The sequence below is a fragment of the Euprymna scolopes genome, chromosome 1 (genome assembly GCF_053919585.1).
Source record: "Euprymna scolopes isolate OS-2025 chromosome 1, ASM5391958v1, whole genome shotgun sequence".
In the NCBI taxonomy this organism is placed as follows: domain Eukaryota; kingdom Metazoa; phylum Mollusca; class Cephalopoda; order Sepiida; family Sepiolidae; genus Euprymna; species Euprymna scolopes.
Genome location: NC_136482.1, coordinates 139818275 through 139839534, shown reverse-complemented (window position 1 = coordinate 139839534; position 21260 = coordinate 139818275). Strand labels below are relative to the sequence as shown.

The 21260-nt window shown below is 33.9% G+C and overlaps 1 protein-coding gene across 1 annotated transcript in view; it reads right to left on the bottom strand.

Annotated features, from left to right (window-relative positions):
• Positions 1 to 2809: 2809 nt before the first annotated feature.
• The window catches only part of LOC145274445 (uncharacterized), a 36756-nt gene continuing 18305 nt past the window's right edge, over positions 2810 to 21260 (bottom strand). Inside the window, exons 4-6 of the mRNA XM_080127457.1 lie at positions 20655 to 20938; positions 12826 to 12944; positions 2810 to 6376 (exon numbers count right to left, since the gene is read on the bottom strand). Coding sequence (XP_079983583.1) covers positions 5784 to 6376; positions 12826 to 12944; positions 20655 to 20938 — 996 coding nt within the window. The 3' untranslated portion in view covers positions 2810 to 5783. The remainder of the gene's footprint in view (positions 6377 to 12825; positions 12945 to 20654; positions 20939 to 21260) is intronic.

The following is a 21260-nucleotide window of genomic DNA, read 5'->3' as shown; positions in this document are numbered from 1 at the left end:
ACATACTCTTGATAATGCATTGGCAATGATGTTTTCACTTCCAAGATGGTGTTTTATGTCGTATGACAACGGGAGAAGTTTCATTTTCCACCGTATAATTTTATCATTTTTAATTTTTCCTCGGTTAGCTGGTTTAAACATAAAAGATACGGCTTGCTGGTCTGTTACAATAGTAAAGAGCTTCCCAGCAAGGAGATCCCTCCATTTTCGGATGCACTCAACTATGACATGAGCCTCTTTCTCGACTATGTGAAGTCGTATTTCAGATGGGTTTAGCGATCGAGAAAAGAATGCTACAGGCCTCTCAGCCTGTAAGAGAGTGCCTTCGATAGCCTTTTCTGAGACATCGGTTTCAATAGTAAATGGCAATTCATCATCAATAACTTTTACAGACGATTCGGAAATGTCTTAAGTTTTTCAAAGGAATTGATAACTATAGGAGGCATGGGAAATTGTTTCTTTTCGACGAATTGTGGACGAATTTTGTATGAATACTTAGGTATCCATTTCACATAGTACAAAAACATACCAAGACACCTCTTTAACGAAACTGAATGGGAAGGAGGAGGCATTTGTAAAAGAGGTTTCAAATGCTTAAGATCTGATTGCATAGTCCCGTTACAAATTTGGTACCCAAGCAAATTGATGGAATGAAGTGAAAACTTTGATTTTTCTCTGTTTATTTTGAGATTATATTTCGAGGCAGCCTTTAAAAAACACTCCAAATTAACATCATGTTCCTCCTGAGTTTTACCACAAATAGTAATATCATCTATATATGAAAAAGTTCCAGATAATTTGTTGTCAGAAATGAAAGACTTCATAAACCGTTAAAAAGCAAAAATCCCATTAATGACACCCATGGGTATTTGTTTGAATTGGTACAAACGATCGATTTAAAGCTTGAAAGGCTGTGTAGGGCCAATCTTTGGGACAAATTTCGATCTGGTAGCACGCTTTGGATAAGTCAATTGTACTAAATATATGATATTGGGCTATTTGGTTCATGAGGTCTTCAATCCGAGGCAAAGGGTATGCATCAAGTAAAGTGAAATGGTTAATAGTTTGGGAGAAATCAACTACTAATCGTTTCTTTTTATTAGGCGATGAAGTCACCACAATTTGAGCACGCCATGGTGAATAACTTGTTTCAATTACATCATCCTCAAGCAGTTGTAGAATTTCATTTTCAATGTAATTTCGGGATTTAGTAGCAATAGGTTTGCAATCAGGGGTTAAGTTTCGAAACAATTTCACAGAGGCACAGCTGATCTTGCTTAGGGCACAGATTTTTAGAATATCCTGAGGTCCACTAAAAAGAGAAATAGTGATACACTGGTGTAGTTTTAACAAAGGCACTCCGAGTATAATATCAGGAATCAGGAAGCACTGTAAAGTCAATTTCTTTATACTCACAACCATTGAAGGAAATGTTCTCCATGCAATATTCTGATAGTTTGAGGGAAACGGCGGATGATGCCATGTAAATTATGGAATTACGTTTTGAAGTAGACAACTTCATTGTTTTAACAATACGAGCATTGATAAAGTTATCAGAACTGCCGGTGTCTGTGAGGGCAGTTAATTTTTTTCCTTTTAATTCAACAATTTTAGTAATGGGATGGCACCTATCACCACCTTTAGTATGGGTTACCATAATAGCAGAAGTAGAATGTGAAGGTGTCGGCATAGTAGGGCAGCAAACTTTGGAGAAATGACCGAGTTTACCACAGTTTTGACATACTTTATCGCGGACAATAACGCCGATCATCATCGAGGTGATACATAGATATCCGAATGCTCAATCAAGATTCTCCCTCCACAGTTGTAACACTTGCCATGAGCAGGAAGGGCAGCAGAAAATGGTACAGAGTCACACTCCATACGAGAACCAGTAGAATCAGAAATTTTAGTAATAGTAATGGCCTCCTCGGCAGGATCAGTAGACACATTGTTGCTTCTAGTAGTAATAGTAGTAGTAGTAGTAGTAGTAGTAGCAGCGGCTGCTCCAATCGGGGAAGCGTATGATTCAGCACGAAAGTGAGCTTGTTCTAAAGCTCTAGCACATTGAGTAGCCTCTTTGAGAGTTAGTGTATCAGTTTCAAGTAGTCTAGCACATATTACTGAGGATCGGAGATCACGTATAAATGCATCACGGACAGATTCATCCCTGTAAGTAATAGCAGTAACGTCTTTAAAGTAACAGTCAGCGGCAAGTCGATTCAAAACCTGAAGATAGTGATCGACAGACTCGTTTTCTTGTTGCAGACGTGTAGAAAGCAGATGTCTAGCATGAATAACGCTTGGAGACTTGTCATAAACACCTTTCAGTAATTCGACAGAATGTTTAAATCCCGAACAACCCTCGATAACAATGAAACCGATGTGTAAATAAAGAATTTCGAGTTTATCAGGGTTTAACAAAGCAAAAATTGATAAATAGTAATTAAAGTTACGATACCACAATCTCCAAAGCTTGCTAGCCTGAGGGTCCACCAAGGATATGTCAAATTTGTCCAGACGAATGATCTTTTCCATGAGGGAATAAATTTTTGTTCAGTAAATTGCAGTGTTGTAAATAAATGAAGACGTAAAACAAACCTTTTTCCAAGGTTTTATTGAACAAAATTCACAGCTACTAAAGCAAGAGAGAAAGAACTTTTTTTTTTTTTTTTTTAAAGAAAAAGGATCGCGTGCAAAATCATGTGGCAAGAAACTGAATTTGCATATCTAATATTTTTTTTTTTTTTTTTTTTTAAACAAAACAATTTGCATTAGCATTTCCTTTAAATGAAAATATAACACAATATTATCAAGCAAAGAACATTTATTAAAAATAAAAGTGTACTTCAATAAGTTTCTATTTACTCGCCTCCACAGGAGGACAAAGTTTTTTGGGGTTTTTTCTTTTGTTTTCTCCTTCAAGACTTGAAGGTTATGTCATAATGGACATGGTGTTGACTCAGGTGATAGTTAGAGAGATGCTCTGGAACAGCCAAGTAGTTTCTCGAGGCTTGTTCTCACAAACTGCTATCGTCTGCATATATACATCACGGCTTTACATTGCGAGTGAAACAGTCACATTTGTGAATGATTTTTCCAAGTGGTGACTAGAAATAATAAAATGCTTATCGTTTGGCGATTGTGTTTTTTTTTTATCAACAATCTTCGAAAGTTCATTACTGAGTGAAAAATGGCTTTTCAACTTTTATTTATTTTTATAAAACAAGTCAAGCCAAATTATTCAAACAATAAAAGGTTTCATAGAACAAAATAATTTTTTTTTAATGAAGACTGTTTAAAAACATCTGAAGAAATTTGAATGTTCATACCTTCAAGTCTCAACATAAAATTAGGTGCATACTTTGAATTGGACTTATTTAAAAAAAAAAAAAAAAACATAGAAAAATCTTTATCATGTATGTACTCGTTAAGAAATGAAAATGTCATATCCCAAAAATCATGTGAGTTTGGCTAGTAATTTTTCTATTTGGTTATTCAAAATATATTTAGTTGTCAACAGTTAACTAAAGATAAATTTGTCTGTAGAGCCCTATATACACACACACACACACACACACGTCTTAGGAAATCACATAGTGTGCCGTTCATTCTTTGTCGTTTTTGAAGTTTTTGTAAAGTTTATTGAAAGTTTCAGTGTTTTTGTAGATGTTTTTAGGTCTGTGAGTTATTAGATAGTGTGTTCATTAAATAAGTTGTGATATTTTTTGTGGTAAGTATGTTTGTGTAAGATGTCTATATTGTTGCTTCTGACAACAATGTCTGAGCGTGTGGCTATTTCATTTCCAGAGTTAGCATGTCGTGATTAGATAACGCCTGTTTTTTGGGTGTTGAGAATAATTCTAGGATAATTTTCTGGATGAAGTCCTTCATTATATCAGCCTTGGTATCTGTACTTATAAAGTATGCTGTTAGTGGTGCTGTTTTTGTGTATTTCAACTACAAATTTCAGCCTAAAACTAAGGGCTTTCAGCTTTGTGATGATGAACTTTAGGTCAGCCAGGTTTTGGACCAATGATTTTTTCATTTGCTGTTGAAGTTTGCAATTAAGTTTCTAATTTTTCATAAAACTTTATAAGACCTTATCAAAAACAACAAACAACACTTAAACACATCACCTCACTATTCCATATTAAATTCAATATCCCATATATATTAAATTCAATATTTCTACATTAAAAGTATCGGTTAATGAAAATATGATAAATCACTTACAAACCAAATACTGCGCAAGATTTTTTCCAATAAATGAAAACAATATTATAAATCACATGCATATTGTTTTCGTTTGAAAAAAAATCTTCTTGCATCGTATTTGGTTTCTAAGTGATTTATCATATGTAAGAAATCACTTTGTTTTTGTTATGTGTTAATGCCAGTACTTACTTCATGATTTTGTTAATATTGTTTTGCTCCTTAAGTTATTAGATACGGGTGGCAAGTGGCTTCATTTATATTAACAAAATCTTTTTGACATTTAATAGCGCTTCCGGTACTGGCATCAACTTGCCAATAAAGGTAAGTAACTCTGCCATGATATATTAAAGGGAGTTAAATCTGTAAGCTGATATTCTTATTAGGTTATGTTAAAACAAGCAAGTCTCCTATGTGACCTCGATACAAAGAAAAAGAAGTTCCTTACATTTCGTTTTACTAGCATTTATATCAAAATGTCTTAACTGCACAATTCTAATCATTGTGTTAAAGGGGAAACATTCAAATTTAGTTTGAAGAACTAGAAATAAAAAATGATCCTTAGATAAATAGCATGATATGTATAAATAATTCAGGAAGATCTTTTGTCTTGAGAAACAAAGAGTACTTTCTTAATGGGTGCTTGTGCAATAAGGAGTTTATAATCAGATTTCTCCTTACCTGACATTACTTAAATCCAAGATGACTGAAAGAGATGCTGTAATAATCCAAGGACTGGTATTATTTCAAGAGTTTTCCTTCTAGACTAATTGTTCTACCAAAGTTTGAGAATCTTGTCCACCCTTCCAATCTCACTCATAGCTAAGGGAAGGAAATATGGATTCATACCTTTCCCAAGATTTTTAGTAGTGATAGGACGATTCCAATATTTTCCCCAATTTCAACACAATTACCGATTTCATATTAAATTACTGATTCTGATTCTTGTAAATCTCTAAATAATTAACTATAGAGTTGTTATTTTTGCCTTGATTACCGTAAAAACGCATGTAAAATGTGCAGATATTATTTTTTTCAAACATAAAAATACATTTCTTAAGAATGATTTATAGATTTTAATTTTACTATTAGTTTAAAATCAATAAATATTGGTTACTTTATCATTGCTACAATCAGTGGAAAAATTCATTTTAAAAATCAGATTAAAAAAAACGATAATTATAAAGGAATTGTTTTTGGCATCAGAAAACAGGCACAAATGTTTCCAGTTCCAATACTCCAAAAGCTCCAGTTTTTCCGATTCCTAATTCTGATTAATCCTCCCGATACTAATTATTAGAGAAAGTGAACTTAATAACCTCGATGGAACATCAACATGACATGCTAAGTCTGCGTTCATAACCATTAATACACTTTCGATATAACTCATATAAATTTCAAAAATGGTTAAAATTAACAAATATTTTGCAGGTTATATGCCAGAAAATATGGTCACCCTTTATATTATGTATACACTACAGATGCAGTGCTCACATGATGAACAGCAGAACAGTCACGTTGTGAAAAATACAGATTTAGTGCTAGCAAAGTGAGCAAGAGGATTGTCACTACGTAGAAATTGCATATTCAGTACTTGCAGGACTGTCACTACGCTTGACTTGAGTTGAACAAATTGTCAAATCAAGGGGACTGTCTTGATAATTTTCTTGATCAATTATATCGGTTTCAACATCAAATTTGGTTTCATGGTTCAAAAAAACAGAAGCCAAACCCGAATTTAAAATGTCCGTTTGTGGATGCGGGTATATATTTGAAGAATTTAAAATGCCTGACGCTAAAAACGGATCGTCAAAAAATCCGGACAATGGCATATAACTGTTCTGAATAATCGGCTGATTCCGTGGGGAAGATAGAAGATATGAATCTGGGAATGAAAACGTTCGACGGTGGCGGTAGAGACCATTTTGGACGGAAGGTTTTATTCTTCTGTCAGTAACTAAGTCTTTATTTGGAAAGTAGTGTCCATGTGTTCGTATATGCTTGCGAAGGGAACTCGGATCTGTGTATCTTTTGTTACATCCAGGTGTTTTGCAGGTGTAAGGCTTCTCTTCTTGGTGGGTACGGACATGTTTAAAGCGATCGCTAGAGTTTGAATAGGCTTTATCGCATCCATCTACGGGACAAACATACGGCTTTTCACCTGGAAAAGATAGAAAAAAATATGGATTTGGCCATGGATCATACATGCGATACAACTATTAAAATGTGCATTCACTAGACATTACCATTTTTGTAAGAATACAAGTAATCAGGTATAATTAAAATACAAGAATTTTACCTTTTCCTCAACCTTACTTATTTACAAATTCTAAATTTGAATAAAGTATGAGTGTTCAATCACAAAGTTACAAATATTTTAGTTATTTTTTATTACCGCCATCGTTCTCGAATAATGGTGATGAGATTCTCCACACTTGTCTACAAAGACTGGCTTCAAAAACATGTTCTCACTTGAGCAGTGGAGCATGTGAGACCTGATTCTGACATACAACATCATCAACAGAAATTTAAAACTGATTTTTTGACAAATTGTAGTCTGTCTGTAAACACTTGCAGAAAGATGTACCATCATAGCTTTTGTCTCAACAGAATAAAAGCAACATTCTCTGGGTTTCTACTCCATGTAATAGACTTCCAAAGGAGATTATGACAATGTCTACCATATCCACATTCAAAGTTGTCCCAGACAAATATTCAGATTTTACGTGGAAGTAAATATCTCATCTTTTTATATGGCTTCTTGCTATTTTTGTCCAAATTCAACTGATTTGATGTAATATTAGGTTGATGTAATATTAGGTTGGTGTAATATTAGGTTGGTGTAATATTAGGTTGGTGTAATATTAGGTTGGTGTAATATTAGGTTGATGTAATATTAGGTTGATGTAATATTAGGTTGGTGTAATATTAGGTTGATGTAATATTAGGTTGGTGTAATATTAGGTTGGTGTAATATTAGGTTGGTGCAAAAACAATATCGTTTTCTCACATGTTACTTTTATATGATTTCTGAATTAATTCATTGATACATATATATATATAACCATGTTATATATCATTTTGAAGCACATTTTTCACTCTATCGAATCGTGTTATTTGTTCTCAATCTCTTCATTCATTTTTTGCAGGCTTAACAACAGCATAGACAAAATTCTAATCCGCACGATTTTCTTGTTCCAATTCAAACTAGGCTGAAAAACTGCCAAGATAGCTTGTGATATCAATGATGCATTTGGACCAGGAACCACTACGGTGGCACAACGGTGGTTCAAGAAATTTTGCAATGGTGATGAGAGCCTCAAAGATGAAGACGGTCATGACCGACCAACTGCAGTTGATAACGAACATTTGAAATTGAAACTGATCCTCACAAGATCACATGAGAAATTGCTGCTGAACTCAACAGTTGTTCATTTGAAGCAAATAAAGTCAAAAAAGTTGGATAACTGGATGCCACATGAATTGAACAATAATAAAAAAAAAAAAAAATTGTCATTTTGAAGTGTCTTCTATGCTCCTTCTGCGCAACAAAAACAACCAATTTCTTGAGCAGATTGTGACGTGTGATGAGAAGTGGATCCTCTACGACAACCAGCGATGTTTGGCACAGTGGATGGATGCAGGAGAAGCTCCACAACACTTCCCAAAGCTGAAATTGCACCTAAAAAAAGTTATGGTTTGGAGGTCTGCGGCTGGTCTCATCTATCACAGTTTCTTGAATCAGGGTGAAACAATTATGGCGGAGAAGTACTGACAAATTGGTAAAATGCACCAAAAGCTCCAACATATGTGTCCGAGATTGCTCAATATGAAAGGACCAATTCTCCTCCATGACAACGCTCACCTGTATGTTGCTCAACTGGCCCTGCAGAAGCTGAACGAATTGGGCAACGAGACTCTGCCTCGTCCGCCATATTCATTGGACCTCTCACTCATCGATTATCACATTTTCAAGCATCTCGACAATGTCATGCACGAAAAATGCTTCAAAAGCCGAGATGATGCTGAATCGGCTTTGAATGACTTCATCGCTCCCAGAACTCCAGATTTCTATGCTAATGGGATAAATAAACTTGTTTCTTGTTGGCAAAAATGTGTCGATTCTAATGGTTCTTATTTCGATTAATAAAGTTTATTATGAAAAGAGTTATGATCTTTTAAAATTGAATGTCAAAAAACATTATTTTTGCACCAAGCTAATATCAATATATTTTTACAAACCAGAAATAATACAGGAATAAGAAATGATTTTTCCTTTTCCTACCTTATAACATACAATTAAGATTCTTTAATGGCTGAGATAATAATGATGATGATGACAATGAAAATGGTTGATATGACATACGACAGTCTTGCATTGTTTCTAAGTAAAAATCCAGCTCCTAGTATACAATACTAGATGAGTTTCCCTTTCAAAGTTTGTGAGTCAAATTCACTTTACTACAAAAACCATAGCTGGGGGAAGGAGAAATACGTGTAGAAAAAGACCCACTCTTTCCAACAGATAAGTAATGTCTGTACCAGTGCACAATGTGCCATTGTCACAGACCTACATGGTTGCAGGTGTTTAGTTTTATTTCATATAGACTAGTTGCTCTAACAAGGTTAAAAAAGTTAGTTTACCATATTATTTATTCCATAGCTAGAGAGAGTAGAGATGATTGAATAAGAATAGTACACAGAATGTGATAACAAACCCAGCAGAACTTGAAAACAGCATGCAAAGCCCACTTGCTATGCTAATAAGCATTATACGATTTTAGATATAATTTGTATGTGTTTAAAAATTAATTAAAATTGATGGTTAACCTGCACATTATAAACTTTTTATACAAAGTAGAAATTGGCAGGTCAGTACTCTCAAGATTAGTAGGACTGTCACTATGTGGAAATTACATTATTCACAGGAAGATATTCACAATGTAAATGCTTATAATAAATAAAATGTGACAAATGTAATGTTTTTTTTTTTTAATTTTTTTTTTTTTTTTTTTTTACATGGGAATCATCACTTATTAAGGCCCAAAAGCCACTAGAGGATAAAGGTTAATGAGTGTACGATAGTCACTGAAGCAACAGTGTATGAATAGTTAGTGGTGGAAATAGAGTATAAATGTATTATTTAGGTGGGAGGGGCTAAACAAAAACTTGTTTACATTGAACTTGAAGATGACCATATTGTAGTCAGCTGGAAAGCAGGTCAGTAGAATAAAGTTCCACAAGCTGGGATTTATAGGAAAAAAGCAACAGTACTCAAACAGTACTCCACTTCAGGATGTATCTGGCTCTTATACAGATCTGGAGTGGTAAAATGACGCAACCAGCTTTCATTGGCAACAGATTTGATATGTTTTCAATTTCAGGTCAAGAGTAAAGGTCAGACCCAGAAGTTTGTCAGAACAAGGAGCTTCTTTTAGATGAGAGCCATTCATATCAATTGGGGCCAAGTGAGGATCAGAACGCTTATGGTGAAAAGATGAAAGCTTGGTTTTGGATGTGTTAAAATTAACCAGCCATTTTTTACCCCATTGCACTCAACAGAGAGAAACCCAGAGAGATCTTTTTTTTTCCTTTTGTTTTTTTTTTTACATAGGCATCACAACTTATCAAGGCCAAGAGGCCACTCGAGGATAAGGGTTAAAGAGTGTATAGTAGACAATTAGACAATATAGTACTCGTTAGTAAAGGAAATTTGGTAAATGTGTTAACTTATATGGAACAACTCATCAAAAACTTGTTTACGTTAGATTTGAAGATAACCATATTGTAGTCAGCTGGAAAGCAGGAAAACAGAAGACAATTCCATAGGCGTGCAGTTCTAAGAAAGAAGCTTTGCTCATGGAATCTACATTTAGGTTTAGGCACAGATAAAGAGTGGGGGAAACTATTGATAGTGTTTTCTGCTAGAAGGGTGTTTCTTGTGAAAGTTTGGCGAGGGTGGACCATAAATTGGAGCTCAGCCGGGCACTTATGAAAATCACGATAAAGCAGAGACAAACTCACAACATCTCTTCTGTGAGAAAAAGATTGCAGAGAAGAGAAAAGGACATCCCCTACAAGGTTACGAAGTCTATTTTGGACTCTATCAAGGCAAGGTAAGTCCTTTTTAGCAGCTCCTGCCCAGATGTGGCAACAGTACTCCATTCTTGAACGTACCTGGCTCTTGGTTATTGTTCGCCTTTGAAGTGTTGCCAATTTGAGGTATGAAAAGTAAAGATTTAAGAGTGAATGTTACCAAAACTAAAATGACTATCAATTTTCGTAGTGTTGAAAAACAACACGAGTTTTCTTGCAGAGTTGTAAGCATTGCGTTCACAAGAAATGCAATGGAATTACTGATGAAAGAAGATAACCTGTTTGTGTACAAGAAGCATAAGACGATAAAGATGGATGAGAACTGAGAACAATTTCACAGCTGCAACTTTTCCACAGATCACTTACGAATTAAAACACCTTCAGCAATTTTGTACCTTTCACTGAACTGAATTATTACCTGCTATACACTTTTTCCTTTCCTCTTTTGGATTAAGCCTCCAATAATCAGAGTTCATATTATCGGAGTTTGTATGCCAATATTTTTAGAAAATCACTTGTTGTTTTCAATTTTTATTTTGATGCTTTTATTTATTTTTATTTCCTACATTTTTCCATTATTAAATATATTCTTTTCTATCTAACTCTTGTCCTACTCAATACCTCTCTTCTTATACCTTTGAAATTTTTTCTACCGCTCTCACCTCCCCCGCCCTTTTATTGCATTTCCCCACCTAACTTTTCCATTTCTAATCTAAAATGTATTTAAAAACTCAGTATTATCTATTTTGCCTATACTTTTGTATAATACTGATTTTTCTCCTCTTCTGATGAGAAGAATTTAGCTTTGAAATGCCATGGCCTAAAGAGATTCCTCCCTTATCCTCCCTTTCATTTATTGTAATCATCTTTAACCTTATTGACATGTTCTTATAAAACTTTACTCTTGATCTCCTTTTCTTATAATTTATTGCTCTTAATCATTAGATAAGTTGGCCCTTTCTCTAAATTCATTTTTTTTCATTTAAATTTGAACTATATATATATATATATATATATATATATTCATTTATTTATAAAACAATAATCTACGTACATGCATGTTTCAGAGCCCTACCCCTCTTCAGCGTAGTTTGACTGTTATTAGGACTCGAACCCTGGACCTTATGTATTTCAGTCCCTCTTATCCATTATGCTATGATGCTATAGACGATTTACTGTTTAGTTTTTAGCGTTTATATATTATTTACATAGTTTTTTTTTTTGTTGATTTCTTTAAACGATATTGAGGTTAGCGTCTTCACCTTGAAGATTGGATGTTTTTTTGTTTTTTTTTGTTGTTTTTTCTTTTTTAGAAATTGCCCATTTTTTATTTTGGACGTAAACAAATATTTTCATTTATTTATAAAACAGTAATCTACGTACATGCATGTTTCGGGGCCCTACCCCTCTTCAGTGTAGCTTGACAATTATTAGGACTCGAACCCTGGACCTTATGTATTTCAGTCCGTCTTATCCATTACGCTATGATGCCATAGACGATTTACTATTTAGTTTTTATCGTTTATATATTTATGTATGCATGTACGTAGATTATTGTTTTATACATAAATGAAAATATTATTTGTTTACGTCCAAAATAAAAAATGGGCAATTTCTAAAAAAAAAACAAAAACCATCCAATCTTCAAGGTGAAGACGCTAACCTCAATATCGTTTAAAAAAATCAACAACAAAAAAACTATGTAAATACAGGGTGTTCCAAAAGAAACAGTGCAGTAGGAATATGCTAATAACCCAAAGAAACAAAACTCATAGAAACATACTATTTATTGCAAATACTCACAAATCCAATACCTTATCAACTAAAGTACGATTGAGGATTGACTCGTGCAGTAAGATATGATCTACAATAACTGTTGAAAGTGTGCGCCATTCACCTGCAGACATAAACGAGCGCGACGCTGCATGTTTTGAAAAACACACTCAAATTCATCAGGTTTGATGTTTTGAATAACACTTGTTTTTCTCTGCTTCAGTTCATCCGTAGTTCGAGGATTGTCTGCATACACTGAGCCTTTCAATTTGCCCCACAAATAAAAGTCAGGAGGTGTTAAATCCGGTGATCGAGGTGGCCACAAACCACGAGAGATCACACAATCCCCAAAGACATTACCAACTGCAGTCATACTGACACGAGCCGTATGTGCAGTTGCAAATATCCTTTCTTGTGTTCAGTGCACTGTTTCTTTTGGAACACCCTGTATATAAATGATAGTTGCATGCAAGAGGCTCGGGTTTCAAATCCAGAGTTCAGATATGTCTAACTAACGAGCTCAAATGAGGGCGAAACTCAAATCTTTGACTTCCAGTTTGGTAGCTGTCATGGCTCTTGCGAACTGCGATACTGTTTGGCTGTGGAAATAATTTTGTATATTATATATATGGAGAGAGAGCGGGCTAAAGAGTTTAACTTCATTATTTGCCTAACAAAGTTAATTAAATATATTTTATTTACATAAATTACTTTTTGGTGAAATGTGTTAATTTAACTCACCTGTGTGTGATCGATTGTGAATTTTGAGATTTTCCAACCTTGAGAAGCATTTGCCACAGAGTGGACATTTGTGAGGCTTTTCATTTGTATGTGTTCGAATATGGACGAGCATCTTGTACCTGTTAAAATAAAATAATAAAATAACAAGAAACTTCCTGAGTAAATGCATCAATTTAACAAATTGTGCATAATACAGGGTGACCAAAAAAAAACAAAAGCTAAATGGAGGTCATCTAGAACATATGCTGTAGAACAGAGAAAAAAAGGCCAAAAACCCTAGTGCTTTGATGTGATGTTTTGAATATAATAAACTAGTTATGACCAAAGTTTCATTTCATTCGGACAAAAGCCTAAGAAACGGGGTCTAATTAGAGTTGGGGTCCGTTTTTTTGTGGTCACCTTGTATTTTACTGAAAACTGGTCAACATTCAAAATGAAAATTAAATTGCTTGAACAATTTCACAAAAAAATAAATGCTTAACCGACAAATGGATTTACGATTGTCCTTTACAGAAGTTGCGTGCAAGAGAATTAGAACAATGACAATCATCAATTTTTTTTTTTTTTTTTTTACATAGGAGTCATCCCTTATCAAGGTCTGAAAGCCATTTGAGGATAAAGGTTAATGAGTGTACAGTAGTTATTGAGACAACAGCATATTAATAGTTAGTCGTAGAAATGGGGTAGAACTGGATTATTTAAGAACTTGTTTACATAGAACTTGAAGATATTGTAGTCAGCTGGAAAGCAGGCCAGCAGAACAGAGTTCCACAGGCGGGCAGTTCTAGGAAACAAAGTTTGTTCATGGAATTTGGGTTTAGATTTAGGCACAAATAGCAAGTGAGGGAAACTTTTTTTTTTTTTCTTTGCATGGTAATCACCACTTATCGAGGCTCGGAAGCCACTCGGGGATAAGGGTTATTACGTGTACAGTAATCAATGGGATAGTATCGTAGTAATCGTTAGTATTGGTTGGTTGTTTTACAGCATATCAACTTTTTTTAGGTTATTAAAATCCAAAGATTTTGAAGAAAAATTTTTTAATAGAATATATTTGTTGTTTTCAAGTCAGTTTCTATTTAACCCATAGTTGGGACCATAACAGGTACTACCACTCCGGGTCAGAGTAGACCTGGGAGCAATGGCAATTAAAGGGTGACTCCACAAGCTGGGGCCTCACCACTGGATGTAGTTTAAGGTCATATCCAGGACCCGGGAGTATTGGAGATTTGATAAAGCGTCTTACTTAAGGAGGCGGTTCATAAGGAATTTGTTTATGTTGGATTTGAAGATATATAAGTTGTAGTCAGGTGGCAACAGGCAAACGGAAGAGAGTTCCACAGGCGTGCACTTCTAAGAAAGAAGCTTTGTTCATGGAATCTACGTTTTGATTTTGGCACAGATAAAGAGTGGGGAAAATTTTTGGCAGTGGTTTCAGCTAGACGGGTGTTTATCGTGAAAAATTGGTGAGAGGGTACCAGAGATTGGAGCTCAGACGAGCACTTGCCATGGAAGTAACGATAAAACAAAGACAGGCTCGCAACGTCTCTTCTGTGGGAGAGAGGTTGCAGGGTAGAGAAAAGGGCATGCCCCACTAAGCCATGAAGTCTATTTTGTACTCTGTCAAGGCAGGATAGGCTATTTTTAGCAGCTCCTGCCCAGATGTGGCAGCAGTACTCAATCCTTGGACGTACCTGGCTTTTATATAGATAGAGAATTGCATCAGCAGTGAGAAATCTTCTGGAGCGGTAGAAGGATCCTACCATTTTTCCAGCGACCTTGGCAACAGACTTGATGTACGTGTTCCATTTCAGATCAGGAGTAAAGGTCAATCCCAGAAGCTTGTCAAAACATGGAGCCTCCCCAAGACAAGAGCCATCCATTTCAATTGATGCCAGATGAGGATCAGAGCGTTGATGATGTAAAGATAGAAGCTTGGTTTTAGATGCATTAAAAGTAACCAGCCACCTCTTCCCCCACTGTACCGCGCACTCACGATCAGAGGAGAGAGAATCAGAGAGAACTTTGTCATTTACAGCCTTTGATGCGTTGCCATAGATGGTCGTGTCATCAGCGATGATGACAGCGAATGATTTAACTTGATAGTTGTTGTAGCTAGATGAGTGATTTTTGTGAAAGTTTGGAAAGTTGAGACCATAGATTGAATCTACGATGAGCACTTACCATGAAAATAATGATAAAGCAGAGACAGCTCGCAACATCTCTTCTGTGCGGAAAAAGGTTGCAGGGAAGAAAAAAGGTAATCACTTATTAGGTATCAAAGCCGGTTTTGAACTTTATCAAGGCAGGATAGAATACTCCTGTCCAGATGTGGCAACAGTACTCTATTTTAGGAGTTTTGGAGCTCTTATAAATGTGTTAACTAAATATGTTTTCGTTAATTGATCAAACTATATGCATATGTGTACAATTCCTTCAAAAGATGACTAAAGTTAATTGAAAGCTCAAGAAATAAAGGGAAAAATAAAGTTCAAAAGAATAATTTTTGAAAAAAATGTCCATTTTTAGCTTTAAAGTTAAACTTACAGAGCATATAATTTTGTTTGAGAAATTTTGAGATGAGAATTGATAATTTGTATTAATCAAACTACTATGCTCATACTTATTTTCACAGCGGTTCAGTTGTAACCTCTGCCGTTCTTTGAAATTCTGTAATGGTTCTCAAGTTATAAAAAGAAATGCCCCTGAAAAAGGTTGAGGTTCACATCACCTGAAAAGTTGTGAAAATACTAACCAAGATAAAAATAATAGTCCAAATAATACATGGCTACCTTATTTATAGAAATACACTTGAATGAATAAAATGCTTCCTATGTTTACAATTCCTTCAAAAGATGTCTAATGTTAATCACAAGCTTCAAAAATAAATGGAAAAAGCAACAAAATTAGAAAGAAGATGACCTTTAAAAAATGTCTATTTGCTTTGAATATTGACTTGCATGGGTTTCTTAAAATGATCAACAGATCAAATAAACACCTTTATCTTATTTAATAAAATATGTTTGAATGAAAGAATGCACCCTAACCACACAAATGTATATATAAATGAAATGTAAGTTTTTTTTATTCATTTATCATTCCTGTATTAGCATCAAAACATTATGTAAATCAATAATACATAATATTTTTAAATACTCTATATATAGTACCGATAAACAATCCAAAGACAATCATTTGAATGCTTGATTAGCATAATTATTTTTTTAAATAGTTCATATTAAATTAATGTTTGGGGTTATATAATCATACTTTTATCGTACCATTTTATGGAATAATTGTCATCAATATTAACACTAATTAAGTAAACTGGCTTAATAAAAGAAATGAGTAACTTACTAAAAACCTTTCCTCTAACATTGCTCTCTAGAATTCATACTTACAGGCAAAAGCAAAAAAGAAAAGGTAAGAGAGCAAGCGGCAATCTTACTCGCTTTCCTTCCCATTAATGGAGATATATCTTTCCCAATGAAATTCATTTCTTCTTTGTTCTGATTTCGTTATGAACTTATTTAAAATATAAATACATTTCTATCAACATTATCAAGATGTTAATGTTTACATAGATAAATACAAAAGGGTGTATCTATATTATAATAACAAAAAAAATATTGAATTTCAAGTAAAACAAATGGTACCTACATAATTGTCATGTTGCAAATAGTAGCATATGCAAAAATTACCAAAAACGATAAGGTAGAAAAATAATTATTCATAAAAAACTGTTTTCAATAAAGTTTATACAGGAAATAAATTTTATCCGACATTTTGAATTACGTTTGTCACGTGATGTTAGCAATAGAACTTAATTATCTCCCCTGTCAACATCTCCTTCTTAGTAAGCGTAATATAGTGATTTCATTTTCTTTCACAAATTTCTTTTTTCAAAAATAATTATTTTTCTACCTTATCATTTTTCCTAATTTTTGATATGTTACTATTTGAGACCTGACAATAACATAGGTATCATTTCATTTGAAATTCAATATTTTTTTCATTTGTATAATATAAAAGCGCCTACAAAAGTTTTAGTCTTGTGTTTGCAAGAAACTTATGAATGTAATATTTATTATTCAAAATTCCCCCCCAGATGTGGCAACAGTACTCCATTTTAGGACTTATCTGGCTCTTATAATTCTGATACTTAAAACCATGCTTTAAGTAGCAGACTTTGTGAAGCAGTAGCAAGCTGGCAAACCCAGTTAGTATATGTAATAATAAGTAGTAAGTTTTGAAAAAATCTATATGGCAATTAACTTAATTGCCAGATATATTTTCAAAACTGCTTAACATATATTTATATATTACAATAGAAAAATGTGAGCATGTAAAATAATATGGTTAACCATAAACATGGAAAAGTAAAGGTCTAGTTGTTAAAACTGGAAAAGAAAAGGACAAAATACTCTAGTAAAAAATATAAATGTATAACTTAAAATATTGCAGTATTAAGAATTATCTATATAATGTTATAAATTGAATTTTTTTAAAAATTCTGAATGCTGCAATATTTTAAATTATAAATTTATATTTTTTACTAGAATATCTTGTCCTTTTCTTTTCCAGTTTTAACAACTAGTCCTTTACTTTTCCATGTTTAAGCTTAACCGTATTACTTTTCATACTCACATTTTTCTAATGTAATCCATGATTTTTCCAGGATTCCAATAAATTCACCAGTTCTTTGTTTAATTTCAGTCTTATTTTTTGCCCCTATAATCACATATGTACGGCACGTGTCTGTTTTCAATAAAATCCCACAATTATCTCCCTTTTATCGTTTCATTCTGTTTGACTTGTTACTTTTCTTTTCGAATTAGTAGCAACAGTAGTTGCTGAAGTGACGTGGTTGTTATGGAAACCAGTCATAAGCGTTGCTCACCTCCTTACATATTTTTACGATTTTGAACACTAGAAAATTCATCATAACTTTTGTTTTACTGAACGAAAATTGAAAATTTTTTTTCGCAATATAGCTGAGAAGGTGATCTATAAACTGCAATAATTGTTTGAAATTTGGTCAAAAAATCAGTGAGCGGTGAAGCTTTAAAGCAGTTCTAAATGACTAAAACTGCCACTTAACCATATACTAGTGTGTTTGAATGATATATGAGTGAGAAATAGTTATAATATATAGATGAATACATTATTAACTAGCCATATTTACCTGTTAATCAAGAATTTTTTACCTTCCATTTTTGTTTCACTCATTAACAACCTTTGCCTTTTTTCTTACTTCTTGGAAGAAAATATTTATACATTTGGAAATATACTTCAACAAAAGAATAGATTTCATTAAAAAGATTGATTTTGTAATAAAACTGATAGGATGTCTTATGAAATGGTGAATTTTATATCACATAAATACTTTGGACTTTGTTTTTCTTGATTTAATGATGAAATAGACATGATACAAAACAAGTTTTTTAAAACAGCTGTTGCATGCTAGTTAATTTATTTTTAATGAATTTTTATGAAATTTAATTAAATTACTTATGTTAAGGATTTGTCATTAATTGAACAAAATAAATTTATAACATACTGAAAAGCTAACTTAAACAATCTGTAGTGTAATGGGAACATAAATGGATGGTAATGTTCTATGCTGCCAAGACTAAGCTCCTTTTCATTAATAATTACAAAAAACCTTCTCACCACTGATAGCCGTGGCTAATGATACACTACCTGAAAGCTCTTTGTTCAAACTCCTCGGCTTAACATTCACAGAAAACATGAATTGGAACAAATACATTGAGGGCATTTTCAAGGCTGTTGTGAAGAAGCTAGGCTCTCTCTAGTGGATTACTTGCACTTGAGAGTATGCTGTACGTCTACAAGGCCCCCATCAACGAATGTATAGAGTATTGTTGCTATATTTGGGCTGGTGTATCTGCTACTAGTCTATCTCTCCTAGACAGGGTTCAAAAAAGAATCACCACCTAATAGGTCTTGTTCTGTCAACCAAATTACAACCCATGTTCTATCGACAAAATATTGCATCCCTCAGCTTATTTTACAAGTACAAGTGCATTCAATAAGTTTCCAGACATTTTTGTACAGGCATTTAAAATTGTAGTGGACTCTTGAAAATTCAGTATTTCATTGCTATACATTTTATGAGATGAATGATCAATTTTTATGATTTCAGGTACAACTGAACAGCTACAGCAGGAATTGGAATACACCCTATTAAAGCCTGATTGTCACAGCTGGTAAATTTCAAAAATTCAATTTGGACGTGAAGACACACTTTAGAAGACCAATAAGGCATAAGAGATTCAAGGAAGGCAGGAAGTCTGCGAGGGATGATGAGAGGTGTGGGAGAAATAAAGAAGTCAGAACATGAGAGTTGATTGCCCAAATAAAGAATTTCATGAATAATGACCGTCATGTGTCTCTACAAACAATATGTGCACAGTTTGATGTCAGTGTGAGAAGTGTACACACAATTATTCGCGAGGAACTGAAGAAGATCCATGTAGTACAGACCTTGTTCCTTGTGACTTTTGGTTATTCCCCAAGCTCAAGGAAAACCTTAGAGACTGTCGTTATAAAACAATTGAGGAGATGAAAGAGTCATTGACATGTGCTCACACAAGAGGACTTTGATGGGGCGTTGCAGCTGGAGAAGATTACTTTGAAGGAGACTAAAGTTTCATGTGCTCATACAAAAAACATCTGGAAAATTATTTAAGGCATGAAAGGGGCTCCGACAAACTCTAAGCCCTAGTACTCCTTCAACATATATACTCCCGATAAACCCTACAAGCAGCAAAATCCTACCTACACAGTAAGGATCTTCAGATGCCAGAAAGCCTTCCACTCTAATAGTTTCTTCACTTGAATTGCTAGACTTTGGAATTTCCAGGGTTCCTGCTTCCCTGACTGTACTGACATGCAGAAGTTCAAGTGTAATGTGAACAGGCATCTTGATATTCAACTCCCAACATGGTATCCCTGCAAATTATGTCCCAAATGGTATCCCCTACATTCAAGTGTCACTGTGCCTTGCTTGGGGTGAAAAAAAAAAAGTCGTTTGAATATGAATTATTAGACAAACAATACAAAAATATCATCAAATTCAATTTGATTTGGGGGAATAGTTATCGCTTTCGTCATATAGCTTTATTTTTTTTTTTTATTTACTTTTGTCACATTTAAATTTTATTTTTACTTTTTATTCAACCCAAACAAGGAATATTGTCACTGAAACGTAAGGGCTACTGTTATTAAAGACCAGATTCTTAGTAGCCTTCCTAAGCAAGGAGTTATGCAGCAAGATGTTTGTTCACATTACATTTAAATTTCTGTATGTTGGTACAGTCAGGAAATAGGGAACGGGGAGAGATTTCAAAGGCAAGTGGTCTGAAGAAAAAAATTTAAAGTCGACAAAACGGTGTGATTTTGTTAGAGGTCCCAAGATACCAAACAATTTTTATATTCAAATAGCTTCTTTCCTCACTGCATGTTTCAAAATCCCCTCCCTACTCCATGTTTCTTCTACTGCAGCAACATGTATAAATGTTATTTGAACAAACATCTTGCTGCAGAGCTCCTCACTTAGGATTCACACTATAAAACTGGCCCCTTATTACAGTAGTATTTGAGTGGCATTGTTCGAGATGAAAAATTTTTATAAATTGTATCATGCAAGAGTCCATACTTTGACAAAATAAGCAAATAAATTTATCAAAAATAAATGAATAAACAAAATACATATAAGTATATCATGTTGGTTAGTACTGACAAAAATATTACAGATAAATTATTAATTACATAATTCCAGTTTTTTTTTTTTTGTCTTCACTCACCTGGCATTGAAACCTTTGCCAAGACGTTGGCATCCATCCCATTTACACCTGAATTCCCCTGACAACTGTTCAGAACGAACGTGCTCCTCATTCACATGTTTGACAAGCTGGTCCAAGCTATCAAATTTTTTAACACACCTGATCCACCGACATTCATGAACATCGTCTATTTCTGGTGTTTCTTCATTCTTACTCGAATAACACATTTTTAGAAGTGAAGCAGCAGCAAACATGGAGGAAGGAAAATGGTGTGACACGACTGGAGTCTCCAAAGTTAATTCATTCTGAAACAGACGATTTATACTGATGCAAAGTTGTAATATTGGATATTCAAGTTTATTATTTTAACAGCACACGTGTGGGAATATGTAAGCATTTGCTAAACATATGGTAGTCATGTTCGTTTGTCTTTTTGTTTTATCAATAAACATGACATTTGTCAGAAAGAAAGGAAACAGTTTATTAAAATATAACACTTAGTTTATTTATAGTTTGACAAACATTAAAAACAAGTGAAAAAGACGTGTAATACATGAGTACATTAAAAAATCTATAAAACATGAATCCTCACAGGAATTATAATTACTGCATGACAATGCAGATAAT